The following is a 13,967-nucleotide window of genomic DNA, read 5'->3' as shown; positions in this document are numbered from 1 at the left end:
GAGATGAAGGGAGTTGGCAGTCTCTACTGAGCAGGTCACAGATCCACGCTGCCCTACAATTTAACGTCTACAGACCTCTTGGCGGGCATCACCGACTGAACCATCAGTTCTACGTCTAAGACTTATCTAGTGCTCAGCGCAGTGAGCAAGGGCAGGGACAAGGTGCACTCATGGCCACACTGCTGCAGAGGCCACGCCAAGGAAAGCTATGTGGCACTGTGGAGTGCTGGCCACGACGGGACAGTGAGCCCAGCATCAGACAACCCTGGACACATGCTGTGCTTATGTCCACCTTAAAAAGCTGAGGCAATACACTTGCACGTGCAGAATAGGAATTCATGGTGAGATGGGGCAGGGGCGGGACACAGCACGTCTATCTATCTCTATCCTCCCAATCATTGACTGGGCACGGTGGTGATCGTGGGATCCCCAACGTCCTTCCATTCTTCTTCACAGCACAGCACCTCCTTCCTAACCTTCACATTCCACTTGTAACTGGACCGTTGGTCCCAAGGGGTTAACGACGCACACAAACTGATCCGTGACGCAGGGGACAGAAGTCCAGCTCTGCTGGGCACCAGTGTGAGAGCTTCTCAGCCACGCCCCTTTCAGGTCCCTGGCAGGGCTGGGAGACAAACCACAGTGGAAGCACCTGGCTTTCTCTCCTGTGTGCTCCCACCGACAGGAGACACTTAGACCACGAGACCTGGCCGCCCTGGACCACTGTGGGACAGACGGGAGGCCGCAGGCTCTAAGCCACTGAGAAGGCTAATGAGGGTGTGCTCCCGGTACCCAAGCCTCTGCTTCTGCTCTGGCCCTGCGGCGTCCGGCTCCTCACTCCCTGCCCCATCCCAGTTATGGAAAAACCACCTTAACCAGCACGGAGCAGACGCCTGGGCGGACGGGGACCCAAGTGGTTCATCCCGCCTCAACCCCCAAGCTGGCGTGCACATTCACCCCAGCAGACCTTGCTCAGAGCCCAGGTCTCCTGACATTCCAGAAACGGAGACACGACCGTGGACAGGGGTCTCCCCGACTCCAATCCGCTCTGCATTCCCAGCCCCAGGGGCATGTGACCCCTCTGCCAGGTGGACCTGCTCCGTCCTGTCCTCTCGCCCCTGCAGCATTCATCCGGGGCTCATCACAAAGAGACATTCATCTTTGGCTTCTGTGTTGTCGGGCCCCCGGGTGCTCCAAGTCCTCTCCAGGTTTCCTCTGAGGGGCTGAGCCAGGGGCAGTGTCACACCCACGTGGGCCCTTGGAACACGTCTGGTGGCTCAGCCCCCTGCCCTGCCTCTCCTTGCACAGTTACCTGTGTCTATCTGCACATGCGTCGCCCAGTGGGGTATAAGCGGCTGGAGAGCAGACTGTTTGGCTCACTTCTCTGCGAACACGAGTGGGCTCAGCGCAGTGTTCCCCAAGGTGGGTGCTTAATAATCAGGGGGTTGGATCAACTGCTAGCACAGAATGAACATGACACGCACTATCTTTCTGCTACGAGCAGAAAACAAATTCTGGAGACAACAGAGTTCCAAGTCCAAGAGCCCTTCGGCTCCTAGCTCTGTTCTATTGATCTTTAACTGTCTGCTGTGGAGAGATTCTGTCGATGGCTCAATAGAAGTTAGGTGCACAGGTACCAGGATATGAAGGAACTCAATTTCAGACCGGCAGGCAGGGGTCGGAGGACCGGTGACTTAAGGGACCACTGCCGCACGCACTGTGGCCTCTGTCACCTCTCTTGCCCTTGTAAGTCCCTCTTCTTAGCAGGTGTTTGTCCCCGACCCCTACACACCCTGCCTCCCTCCCCACCTTGGACCAGCTGCGAATGTTTCCAGACTTCGAGAACCAACAGCCTCCTTCACCTCTACACTGCCCAGCATCTCTGCCGCCCACCTCCCGGGCGAGGCCAACACGGGCCGCCCCCGGCCCTGCTCCAGCTGCAGAGGCCCCGGCCCCGCCCCCCGGCCCCGCCATGCTTTACCTTGCTGGCCCTCAGGATGCTGATCTGCTCTTCATACACCGTGTCCCGGTTTTTCTCCAGGAAACCGTCTGAAAGGTACTCCACCTGGGGACGTGGGAAAACCCGAGTCATGACCATGCCAGCCTCACCATCTTCCTGCTGTTTCCTGGGGACCCGAGCCGCTGCACTTAGCACGCAGGGTTTGCTGCCACAGCTGTGTGTGCACAGGAAACCCACAGATGTTTCCATTTACAATGCGCAAACCTAGTACGTGGTCAGGATTCACGGAGAGGGAGCCAAGGACCAGCGTCGGGAGAGGGCGTGCCCTTAGGCCACGCCCAGACCCACTGGATGGGGATCTGCCTGCTAATAAGACTCTAGGTGACACATGCGCATCCCAGCTGAGAAGCGCAGCCTAGTGCACCACCAGAAACCCACTTAGGAAAATCCACATGGGCAACCGGGAAAGAGGCCACCTACAGAGACTGGACACCTGCTCCATGGGGGAAGCCCAGACAGCCGGTGCTCCCCGCACCTTCCCAGCTCCACCAGGGTGGGCTCAGGCTGTTCTATGCCCTGCTGTGTTTCCAGGAGAGAGGTGCTCCGAAGCCCCGGGTGAGCAGGTGACAGGGCAATGCCAGCAGCCTCTGCGAGGTGAGGCCACGAGGGAAACTATGTGGGACCTCAGGCCTGAAGCCCCCGCCTGCGTGGTGGTGCAGCGCCAGCGGAGCCCGAGCTACCTTATCTGCAAAGTGCACCACGATGAAGGCTGTGTTGGACATGCGCGGCTTCTGGAAGTGCTGGCTGCCCGAGTGCCGGTCGTAGAGCTTCTGCGCCCAGTTCTGGTCAGTGCCTTTGGGGACCTGCGGGCCACAGAACGGGGCAGGACACGTTGTGAAGAAAAGGAGGCAGAGCGGCGCAGCAGAGCGGCGGAGCGCATCAGCGAGCTGGCTCTGCGGGCGGACTCGGCTCTCAAACCGCGGCCTTACCTGGACGGTATAAAGCATGACTTTGCATGGACGGTCAGGGTCCGGCACAGCAGGCCTCGACCCACCACCCGTGGGCTGCGCCTGCGGGGAACTGTGCCGAGTCTACAGAACCCACCGGCAGCAACAGCGGAAGTGTGGAGAAGACCAGGAGGAAGGAGGCCGAGATCACAGCAGCAGCCACGCCCAGGACCACCTGAAGACGCTTCCTCCAGGCAGCCGGACTGCGACTTCAGCATCCTGGACACGCTTCTGCCTGGTGGACACCTGCTGCAGCACGTCCCCTCACCCCCGAGCTCATCGAAAGACCAAGAACGCCCCCTTCCTGACCTGCCCTGGCCTTGCACTGTCTTCCTGGGCGGCTCACACTTTCCCACGTCACTCACTGGTTCGGGGCCAACTGTGTCTTACTGGCTCCCTCCCTCAAGGACTGTAGGATTGGGTTCTGGCCACGCACTGGGTGCTAAGTAGCCAATGAGCCACCCCCACCCAGCACCAGCCTCAGGCTAGCCCTACATTCAAATTCAGACTGGGAAGTTGCAGTGTGTTAGCCCCTTTCAGTATCTTCATGGATGGCTTCAAAAAGTAAAAGAGCAACTTGCTTCATAGAAAACATAATACACGAGTCACGACCCCCGCCATTCAGACCATCGGGGAGGCCAGGAGGCTGTTCCTTGTGTTGGGCAGACAAGACGTATTTCATTCAGCATCTTCTATATATACAGTTTTATATTTATCTCTAAGCACCCTGGGTGCAGAGTTGCTGGGTCTAGGGGAAGGAGCCGTCAGCCAGGCAGGGCCTCCAGGGACCGGGAGCACCAGGAGGAGACGCCCCACCCGGACAGACGCCGAGGTTGCTAAAAGGAAATGACCATGCCATGAAAACAGAAACCCTGGACCGAGAGATGGCCCCCAAATCTGACGCGTTTCACGATTCAGACGGCCGTGAGCTGATGAAGCAGAGGCGACCAACAGTCCCAGTGCTGTGTGCCCAGGTTCCTAACAGTGAGCTGCCTCTCCTTGCTCCCCTCCATTGCAGTCGGCGCTTGGCCTGGCCTGGCCTGGGACAACCACACAGCCAATAGGAGAGGACTGGGGAGGCTCCCAAAGCCAGTTCTCCCACCTCTGCCCCTTGGCCTGTCCTTCTGGGCCACTGCCACCAATGACCACCTCCCTGGTGGCTCACTCTCACCACCTCCTTCCACCCCGTGTCTCTGCAGCTCCCAGCTGCCTCCTGAAACCTACCAACACCTGTGGACCCAAAGCCAGCTGGAGGGGCACCTGCCGTCCACTCCTCCATCACAGGACCCTGCTGCCCTGACGGTGCCTGGGGTGAGCAGCTCCCTCTTGCCCACCCGGTGGCCCGCAGTGCTGCGCCCAGGCCTCTGCTTCTCTACCCACACCCAGCACAGAAGCCACCCACCCCCCCTTCCTCACACATCCACTCATCTCCCCCGCTCTGAGTTTCCTGTAACATGGGGTCTCTGCCAGCGAGGCAAGCCAGGTTTCACTCCGGGAAATCCACTGGATGAGTTAAGACGCTGTTCCCGGATCTAAGCTGGGAGGAGACGCTGACAGCTGCCAAACCTCACCTCAGGGCTTCCGACCTCAGCAGCCCGCCCTGTGCCCACTCCTCCTCTCCCTGTTCTCAGCACGGCTGGTCCTGGCCCACCAGGTGCCTCCCCCACCCCCGCAGGGAAACGGACAATGGCGAACAGAGAATCTGCCTGCTCACACATGCAGAGGTGCACCTGCCACCCACAGCCGTCCCACCCACCCACACCCCTCCTAGCCCACAACCCTCCTAGCCCAGCCTCCTCCAGGAAGGCGGTCACACTGGCCACTTCCACTGCCTCGCCTCATCTCTCCCTCAAGCTACCAAAGTTGGACCTCTGCCCTCACCACTCCCCAGGGATCCGCTCTGCTTGTGGGCTGGTTGAGGCCTTTCTCCCTCACCTCTCTCATCACCTCCTGCCTGCACCGCCTCTCTACTCCAGGCTTCTCCACCATCTCACACCCGATCCCCTCTCCCCGGGGCTCCACACTGCCTCCCCCACCCAGCCCTCAGAGCGAGGGTGGGGAAGGTCCAGCCTAGTCACTGGGTGAAGCCCCACCAAGGCAACCATAGGTGGCACCTGAAATTCAAGAAACCTACAGCAGGCTGACGTCTACATTGCTGATTTTGTACGGCCCACAAATGCCATTATAAATACCCAACAGCCTTGGCAGAAGGCAGGCTCCCCAGCCCTGCTTCACAGGGAAGCCCAGCGCCCGCCCAGGGCGGCTTGGCCTCGCATTCCGATGCAACACCTTTCGTCCTCATCTGCCCCTACAGGGGCTCCAGATTCATCGGGCCATTTCAAGTTCCCCAGGTGCAGCATCTGGCCCAGGACAGCCCCTCTGCCCACCCCACGGCACCGGCATCCCCCGGGGGCGCCCCCTAGGGCACACTCTCCTGCCCAGTGCTTCTACCTCCTCACTCAGCCTCCCTGGGACCCCAGCGCTTGCCTGAGCCCCGAAAGGGGAGTGAGGACAACCGAAGGGCGGGTGGGTTCGTTATCTCACAGACACGGAGTTCCCTGGGGCAAACAATCAGTGAGAAAGCCACTTCACCTCCCTCCATCACGGGGCTCTGGGGACAACCACCCTGTGTGCAGCCCCTTTAAATCCACGGCCACTGCATCTCCCGAGTCCTGAGGCAAATCCCGGCTCACGGGCCTTGCCCACCTCCACACAGCTTCCAGAGAGTGATTTCCCACTGGCAGGTCTCACACCACAAGGCAGGTCCCTCACTGGGCTCCGTGTCCTGCCATGTGGGGGCCACAGAATCCAGCCCCTCGCAGCGAGAGCTCACTGTCCTTCAACATCCCGTGGGGAGGAGGTGTGGGACCTGCGGTGGCTCCCGTGTACCTCCTTCCTCACAAACTCTTCCTCCCTGCTTCAGCCCAGAGCCAGGGGACACCTCAAAGGGCCCAGCAAACTTTTAAACTTTCAAAAAGGGCCCAGACATTTGAAAAGTCTGATTTTTTGTAGTATAATTTCTATACATTAAGTGTACTGCTCAATTGGCTTTGACCAATGTAGAACACCTGCTGGCTAGAAATCCCGGTTGTGGGGCCGGTGCAGTAGCACTGTGGGTTGGGCAGCAGCCCACGCTGGCAGTAGTCAAACTTTACTACATATATGGAAACTGTGACTCAGGTTCTCGCTTTAGAATTCCTTTACCAGCATAATCATGCATACATGCAGAACTAGGCACAAAAGAATTCCACGGAACATTGTTTTTAATAACCAGAAAAAAGGAGAAACACCCAAAAATATAGAGCAGTCAGTTGCTGGACCAGCTGCTCCACTTCCGACCCAGCTCCTCGCTAACGTGCCTGGGAAAGTAGTGGATGACGGCACCCACGTGGGAGACTCGGATGGAGTTCCTGGCTCCTGGCTTCAGCTTAACCCAGCCACAATCGTAGCAGCCATTTGGGGCGAGAACCAGCAGATGGAAGATCTCTGTCAATCTACCTTTCAAGTAAATAAACTTTTTTTTCCCCAAAAATCCCTGTTACTGGACACTGTATCAGATTACATTGAACTATCCTGCATTCCCTGAGCAATTAAATCCAGTACAAGAAGCTTCAACGTTGCTGACTTTTCTCTTATGCCCTAATTTGAGGTTCGTCCAGTCTCCCCTGCCACACATGGGACCTCTGCCCCCAGAGAGCGGGGTGTGTGGCATCCACAGTCCTCCCCTGTCCCCAGTTCTCCTGGCAGGAAGCCTGCGTTCAGCACAGCCTTCTCAGGAAGCTTGGGAGGGGCCAGAACCCAGCGGCTGCCAGCAGGTGGCTCACCGGGCCCCTTCTCTCCAGGCCCGAGGGCCAGCTCTGTGCTGCTGTGCCTAGGCTGTGGCCCATGTCCCGGCCCTGCCCACAGCCCTGCCCAGGCCGGGCTCCTCCCATCAACCCCGTCACTCTTCTCCCTCTCTGGCCAGCAGGGAGACCCTCCAGAGGGTCTTCCCCTTGAGATGAGATGCACTCACCGGAGCGTGACACATCTTTAGCGTTTGGCAGGAGTCTGAAATACAGTTTTATCTACCCCTAGCTTCTCTGGAGTCAAACAGGTCCCACGGGGGATTCCCCAGGCAGTGTGTGCGCAGAAGGAAGATGGAGAACAGGAGAGGCCCAGGCCGGGGGTTGGGAAGGTGACCTTCCTAACTGGTGAGCATGGTTTGCCCAGTGGGCTCCCTGCCGCCCCTCTCCTGCCGCCACCTGTCCTCAGCCCAGCCCGGCTCCGGGCTTTCACTGCGGAGTTCCGTGTGCTGTCTTCTGTTGTTACTAACCTTTCCATCTTCCAAAGCAATAAAACTAACAGAATCCTGCTCCCAAACCATCAAGACACACTCAGCCCTTTGCAGGCAAGGTGTGGGATAGCAGAAAGCAAAAGAAACTCAATGGACTTCTTCCCTCTCAACACCAACCGTCAGGGAGGAACTGGTATATAAACTGATATATAGTTGCCACCTTATCCATCGACCCCAGATCCAACCCCCACCAACTCAGAGCAGGAAACTAGGAGTCAGGGAACTGATTAAAACCGAGACCCCTCCATTATACATTCCCAATGGTGCCAGCGATTCAGCACTCTCTCCTTGTCACACCAGGCCGAGGCCATGGAAAGCCAGGAAGGAGAAACCCACAGACGTCCCCTACTCTGAGCCAGGCAGCTCCAGCACTCACAAGCCACCCGATCCCGGGCCCTGGAGTCTTCACTGTCTGGGGACACGTGCCTCGATGCTGGGCTCCTTCTCGTGGCACCCAGGGCATTTGGGACACCAACCCCATGCCACCATCACACCCACACTATCCAATTTTTGCCTAAAGGGGAGCAATGCCTCTGAGGCACCAAATGGACACCAATACTTCTTCTAGCACACTAAAGGCCAATCACGGGCGAGACTCCAGCTCTGACCTCTCCCAAGCTCCCTCGGGCCCACATCCCAAGCCTAGAGGTGACACACTGGGAGACGTGCCATCACCATGACGACAGCACCCGTTTTACCTTACACTCTTCATCCAGCAGGTCCAGGATGCCCAGCTTAGCTTCTATGAGGTCAATGCAGGGTTGGTTATCATAAAAATCGATCAGGGTCCAAGGGATCTGCTCCTTCATGTACTCTTCCTGCTCCAGTTTGAACACATGCTGGGATGAGCAGGAAAAGGCAGAGGTGAGGGGACAGCAGGCCCAGTGGAACGCTCGCCTCTCCTGAGCTGCGAGTCCTGGGTCCTGACGGATGGCAGCTCAGGTGCCAGAAGAGGTTCAGGCGCGGTCACAGCCGTGATGGCAGAGGACCAAAGCTCTGTTAGTTGCATTCCCATTCCTCCACGATCCCTCCCCCGGACGTTCCAGTAGCCACTGGCGCTGCTGCGCCCCAGCCAATCACAGCTGCTGCAAACGGCAAGCGACCTGCAGCTGCTTCAACGCCTTAGCGGCCCAGGCGCAGAGGAGCAGGGGTCAAAACCAAGGGGGAGGGGATCGCCCACCCTTCCCCACGTAGCTGCTCAGATCTTAGACCTCACGAACAGTACAGAGTGCCTTCGCAGCACCACCAGAAAACCAAGGATAGGCTAGCTAACCTCAGGGGAAAGAGAAGCGACCCGAGCCATCCCTCCCAGAAGAGAGCAAGGTCTCCCCCGTCCCAGTCGCCCTGGGGCTGCAAACCCAGCCTACCGAGTTGAACTGTTGCTGGAGCTTCTCATTTGCATAGTTGATACAAAACTGCTCAAAGCTGTTCACCTCAAAGGTCTCAAACCTGCAGGACGGAAAGAGAAGAAGCCGGAGGTGAGAGGCATCTGCTTTTACCGGAGGAGCCACTGGACTTCACCAAGGCCACCCTCACCCTCTACTCCGGCCGGCTCTAGTCCAATCACAGCTGCCAAATCCCCTTCCCTGCCTCCGTGCTCAGAGTCCACGGCAGACGGCCCATCTGGTTAGGAACCTTCCATCGCGTGTCTATCTCTGGAGCTAGGACGAGTGCTGGCAGCAAGGAGGCTCGGGCGGAGCACACACAGGAAAGAGAAAGTCAGCAATGAATCTCGGACGTGTCCATCACCTTCTCGGGTGCTTGCCTCTCCAGGACTTTACGTTTTGGAAAGGAGAGTTATTTGCAGAATCTTACCTCCTATCTTTAACTGTCCATGGCAAACAGGTCCCATCCCCATTGATCTTAACATCGGCCTCACCAACCACTGCCAGGGTCAGGGCTGTGGTCGCAGATGCGTGAACTGCAAAGGGGCCCAGGGGAGGCGACCAGTGGCCCTGAGTTCCAGGAACTCAGCTGCTCCTTTAACAGCCTGGGGTGCCCTCTCCCGGGTCACACAGAGGTGCTCCAGGGGTGGGTGGATGCCCCCTAGACTGGCACCATTTGGCCTATGCCTCATTCAAGGACCTGGTTCTTCCAGGCTTTAAAGTCGCTATTGGTACTGTGACAAATATCAGAAATACATCTTTGAATTCATGCCTTTGTCCTTGGGCTGCTTCCCTAGGAGGAGAATCACCAGGCCAAAGAGCTTCACAAATGGACTCCCAGGAAGGTGGAATTTACCTGGGTGCCATGCCCCCGCCTCCCCACCCGTGAAAGGCTCTGGCTTCCCCGTGACTGGTGCAACGGTTTTGTGGTGATCATCGTTGAGCTTAGAGTTTACACCCTGAGAAAAGCACCACCTTTCGGTGCCCATTCCCGCGCATTCCTGACAATGTCTTCCGGCACGTGGTGCAGATGCAGGCAGGGTATTTTACAGGAAAACTCTTCCATGACCAGGAAAACCCCCGCCCCCAGCCCCCCCACGTGCCACTCAGGCCAGCACCCCCATACCAGCCCTCGCTGGGAGCGTTAGCTAGCATATGACACGGCTCTCTGGCCAGCAGCGTCTATTAGCTTTTAAAGACCTTTGGTTACTTGGGACAAATGTCTTGGTTTGAATTTTAATTCCCTTGATCATTAACAGAGGTCAACAGCTTTCTGTCTGAACGGGTGATCTGTACCTTGTGAACTGCCGGAGAGCCTTGCTACGCTGTTAGGTTTTAATGTTTAAAACAGACTCATCTGAACACTCATGCTTTAGAATGTCAACACTGGCATTCGCTGTTCCCGACCACTGCAGGGGACGGGGTGGGGAGGCAGCAGCCGCGGACAGGAGTGCAGGTGCCAGGGACACTGCCAGGAGTGCATTTTTTTTTAAAATAAATCTTATTTTATTTGACAGAGTTAGTGAAAGAGAGAGAGAAAGATCTTCCTTCCGTTGGTTCACCCCCCAAATGGCCCCTACGGCTGGTGCGCTGCGCCGATCCGAAGCCAGGAGCCAGGCGCTTCCTCCTGGTCTCCTACGCGGGTGCAGGGCCCAAGCACTTGGGCCATCCTCCACTGCACTCCCGGGCCACAGCAGAGCACTGGACTGGAAGAGGGGCAACTGGGTCTAGAACCAGCACCCATATGGGATGCCAGCGCTGCAGGCGGAGGATTAACCAAGTGAGCCATGGCACCAGCCCCAGGAGCGAGTCTTCTAAACCACGCCATGGGGTTTGGGGTGCACCAGGGAGCAACAAGGAGATTCTGAAGGGTTTAAAGTAAGAAATGGCAATTTTCAACTAAGAGACAGGCAGGAGAAAAACTGTGATTTGGGGGAAAGTGTGCGAGAGCACAGGCAGGAAGCCAAGCAAGGTGACGACAGAGTAGGAAGCCCCCCCCCCCCCATCCCCGCCCCAGGACCTGGCTTAGGCTGGGGGTGGCCGAGTGGACAGGTTCTGAAGACACTGAGGGAGATGGGGGCAAGGGGACTGCAAATGACCACTGGGAAATGCAGGCAGGAAACATACAACTGCCGGATGGGGGTGTCGCTCTCTGTCCATCGTAAACACCAGCAGAGTGGAGCCCACCTTGTACACAAAGCACTAAGGGCCGAGGGGCAGACACTGGTGAGCAGTGCCCTTGTCTCACCCACACCACAGGAGGGACTAGACAGCAGTTCTCCTAACGAATGCCTACAGAGCACTAAGGTCCAGGTGCTCTGTGAGTTCTCACCAAATGGCCACACCCACCGAGAGGGACTGTCGGTGACTAACCTCACCCCACAGCTGAACAAATGGAGGTCCAGGGATGAAGTAACCTGTGCGAGGTCAGAGACGCGATGGGAGGGAGAGAGGACAGTGAACCCAGAGGGCCTGATTTCTAGGACCACAGTCTTAACCCAGAGACAACAGTTCCATAAGAAAGATGAAGTGGGGGCCGGCGCTGTGGTGCAGCAGGTTAAGCTCTGCCTGTGGTGCCAGTATCGTGTCCTGGCTGCTCCTCTTCTGATCCAGCACTCTGCTATGCCCTGGGAAAGCAGTACAAGATAGCCCAAGTGCTTGGGCCCCTGTACCACGTGGGAGACCCAGAGGAGGCTCCTGGCTCTGGATTGGCGCAGCTCTGGCCATTATGGCCATCTGGGGAGTGAACCAGCAGATGGAAGACCCCCCCTTCCCTCCCCCACCCCCCCCGCTTCTCCCTCCATCTGTATCTCTGCCTCTCAAACAAATAAAATACATCTTAAAAAAAAAAAGAAGAAGAAATGACTCGGGGGCTGTGGACAAGGAGGGTGACTTCCTGGAGGAGGGGGCATCTGAGCACACAGAGCCTGGGGCTGAGCAGCACAGGCTTCGTCCAGCCTTCACCACCTTCATGGCTCTCCTTCCCCATCTTCAACACAGACCTGTGGATTTTATCTGCGTGACATCGGCTGCCATAGTGGCCCTCCCAAGCAGACAGCGCCCCCTGGTGAGGGCTGGAAGTGCTGCAGAGACAGCTCCCTACGCAGGGGGCCACCCAAAAACAGATGCATCAGACACGCAACAGGGCCACACCCACCTCCTCACCCAGGTGTAAGGCATGGGGAAGTGGGGAGATCACCTTGAGATCAAAGGACCCAACTCATGAAAGCACAGCCTTGGGCCATGCCCGCATGGCAGAAATCACTCTAGGCTAATAACACAGGATCAAAGATGCGAAGTCCACGCTGGGGTGCAGGGAGCCAGCCCGGCGAGGGCAGGCACGGCGTGTGCCACCACGCAGTCCCTGGGGGATGGTGGTGCCACAGCCTGAGCGAACTCACTCAGACCCTCACCCCTCCCTCTTCCCACCCCAAGAAAGGTTGCTGACACAGCCAAGCCCAGAGGAAATTTAATTAACAAAACCCAGAAGGAAGATGAAAGAGCTACCCCAGCAAGCGGCCAGATAATAGCAGCGGGCGAAGATTTAAATACATCCTGCTTGTCATACTTTAAAGGTTTATACTGGTAGCACTCCACAAAGAACATTCTCATTAATTTGAGATAGCCTGAAATTAGCTCATAATTTCCCTATTTCTAAGATATCATCTGCTAACAATTCCTGTGCCATCGAGCGTAATTACGGTAGTGCCGCAGGGCCAGGGACGAACGAGGGTCTCGGGTCTAAGACGCCCGACCTCAGAAAGCCAGCTGGGGAGACAGGGCAGCTCTGCTTCGCAAGGGAATTATCTTTGTAGTGATTCTTCCCATCAACAGCGAGGACTTCAGAGAATCAACACAAAGGATCGATTTATAGTTCATCACATAAAAACGTCACCAAGAAATTTATATACCAGGGGGAATCGGATTTCTCGTGTGAAGTCAATGCGTGGGCCATCTGGACCGGAACCCCTGGGTGAGAGGAAGGTCAGAGCATGGGGAAGATGCAGAGCTGAGACCCAGCATCTGCACCTGGGCCCTCAAGGTTCCTTCTCACTCCCTGGCACTGTCAGGACCACAGATGCCTCCAGAATAAAGCAGTGCGCGTCAGAAAGTGAAACTGCAATAAACAGGAGCCTACCACTGACTCTGAGTTAATTATTAACCTCAGCTCTAGGGCCTGGACAGAGACCAGAGAGGCAGGGAGAGGCTTCCAAGGTTGGGAAACAGCACTGGCCTGGGGTGGGGGTGGGGGTGTCAAAGGCCCTGGAATCTCTGAGCAAGGACTGGTCTGTCCAGTTCCCGAAGATACTCTCTAGCAGTCCACCTTCGGTAGAATCAAAGGACACAAGGACACGCGACACAGGTTAGCCAAAAAGGAGAGCTGCTAGGGAGGCTTATTATTAAAAAAAGAGATGAGGAATTCCTAGGGAAGCCTTTGGAAGCACAGTGGTTGTGCACAGGGCTCAGGGAAGGGACACAAACCTCTTTTCAAGGTCTCCTTGCACCCTGAAAAGCCATGAGCTCTCGCAGAGGCATCTCGGGGCCTGTTGGAGAGGACGACCCTCTGATCTTATTAACAGCCATGGGATGCTGGCTGCACCTGCCAGTGGCAGAGCTTAAATTCTGCTCAAGCGCTTTGCCCGGTGCCTAGAAGTCCCATCCTACCCCCAACCCCCACGCTGCTCCAGGCCCCTGGCTTTGGCCTGGCTCAGCCCTGGCCATTGCAGCCATTTAGGCAGTGAACCAGTGGATGTAAGACCTCCCCCCCCCCCCCCCCCCCCGTAACTCTACATTTCAAATGAATCTAAAAAAAAAAAAAAAAAAAAGCAGCACACAGAAGAATCCAGTTCCCGACAGGCCCCAGGGCCTGCCTCAGAACCACCTTGGAGGCCTGCGCTGAGCCGGGAGGGAGGCTGGGACCCCAAGGCAAGCCCAGCAGCTTCAGGTGACCCTTCAGGTCTGAGAACACAGAGGCCAGTCACACATGCCCAGCCCAGAGACCACATGACCGAGGACCTTCTGGGCTGCTCAGGCCTGGGCTACAGGGTAAGCACAATCACCCTCCATTCGCTGCAATCTTTCCACACGGGTCAGAGGAGCCGGGTGATTCTCTGAATAACTATACTGGGGCAATAAAATTGCCCATTTTAAAATTTTTAACATTTATTTTCTTTTTATTTGAAAGGCACAGAGAGAACAAAGAGATCGATCTTCCATCTACCTACTGGTTCACTCCCCAAATGCCTGCAACAGCAGGGACAGGGCCTGGCTGAAGCCAGGAG

At 56.9% G+C, this 13,967-nt stretch overlaps 1 protein-coding gene across 2 annotated transcripts in view; it reads right to left on the bottom strand.

The window, feature by feature from the left end:
* The window catches only part of MYO5B (myosin VB), a 329,807-nt gene that overhangs the window by 109,590 nt on the left and 206,250 nt on the right, over positions 1 to 13,967 (bottom strand). For both annotated transcript variants that reach the window (XM_070050187.2, XM_089305758.1), the window contains exons 11-14: positions 8,668 to 8,749; positions 7,999 to 8,139; positions 2,701 to 2,823; positions 1,982 to 2,065 (exon numbers count right to left, since the gene is read on the bottom strand). In XM_070050187.2, coding sequence (XP_069906288.2) covers positions 1,982 to 2,065; positions 2,701 to 2,823; positions 7,999 to 8,139; positions 8,668 to 8,749 — 430 coding nt within the window. The remainder of the gene's footprint in view (positions 1 to 1,981; positions 2,066 to 2,700; positions 2,824 to 7,998; positions 8,140 to 8,667; positions 8,750 to 13,967) is intronic.

The sequence above is a fragment of the Oryctolagus cuniculus genome, chromosome 10 (assembly GCF_051225735.1).
Source record: "Oryctolagus cuniculus isolate XC-2025 breed Fujian yellow rabbit chromosome 10, ASM5122573v1, whole genome shotgun sequence".
Classification (NCBI taxonomy): Eukaryota; Metazoa; Chordata; class Mammalia; order Lagomorpha; family Leporidae; genus Oryctolagus; species Oryctolagus cuniculus.
Note: the sequence above shows the minus strand (reverse complement) of the source record. Positions and strands in the feature narration are given on the sequence as shown.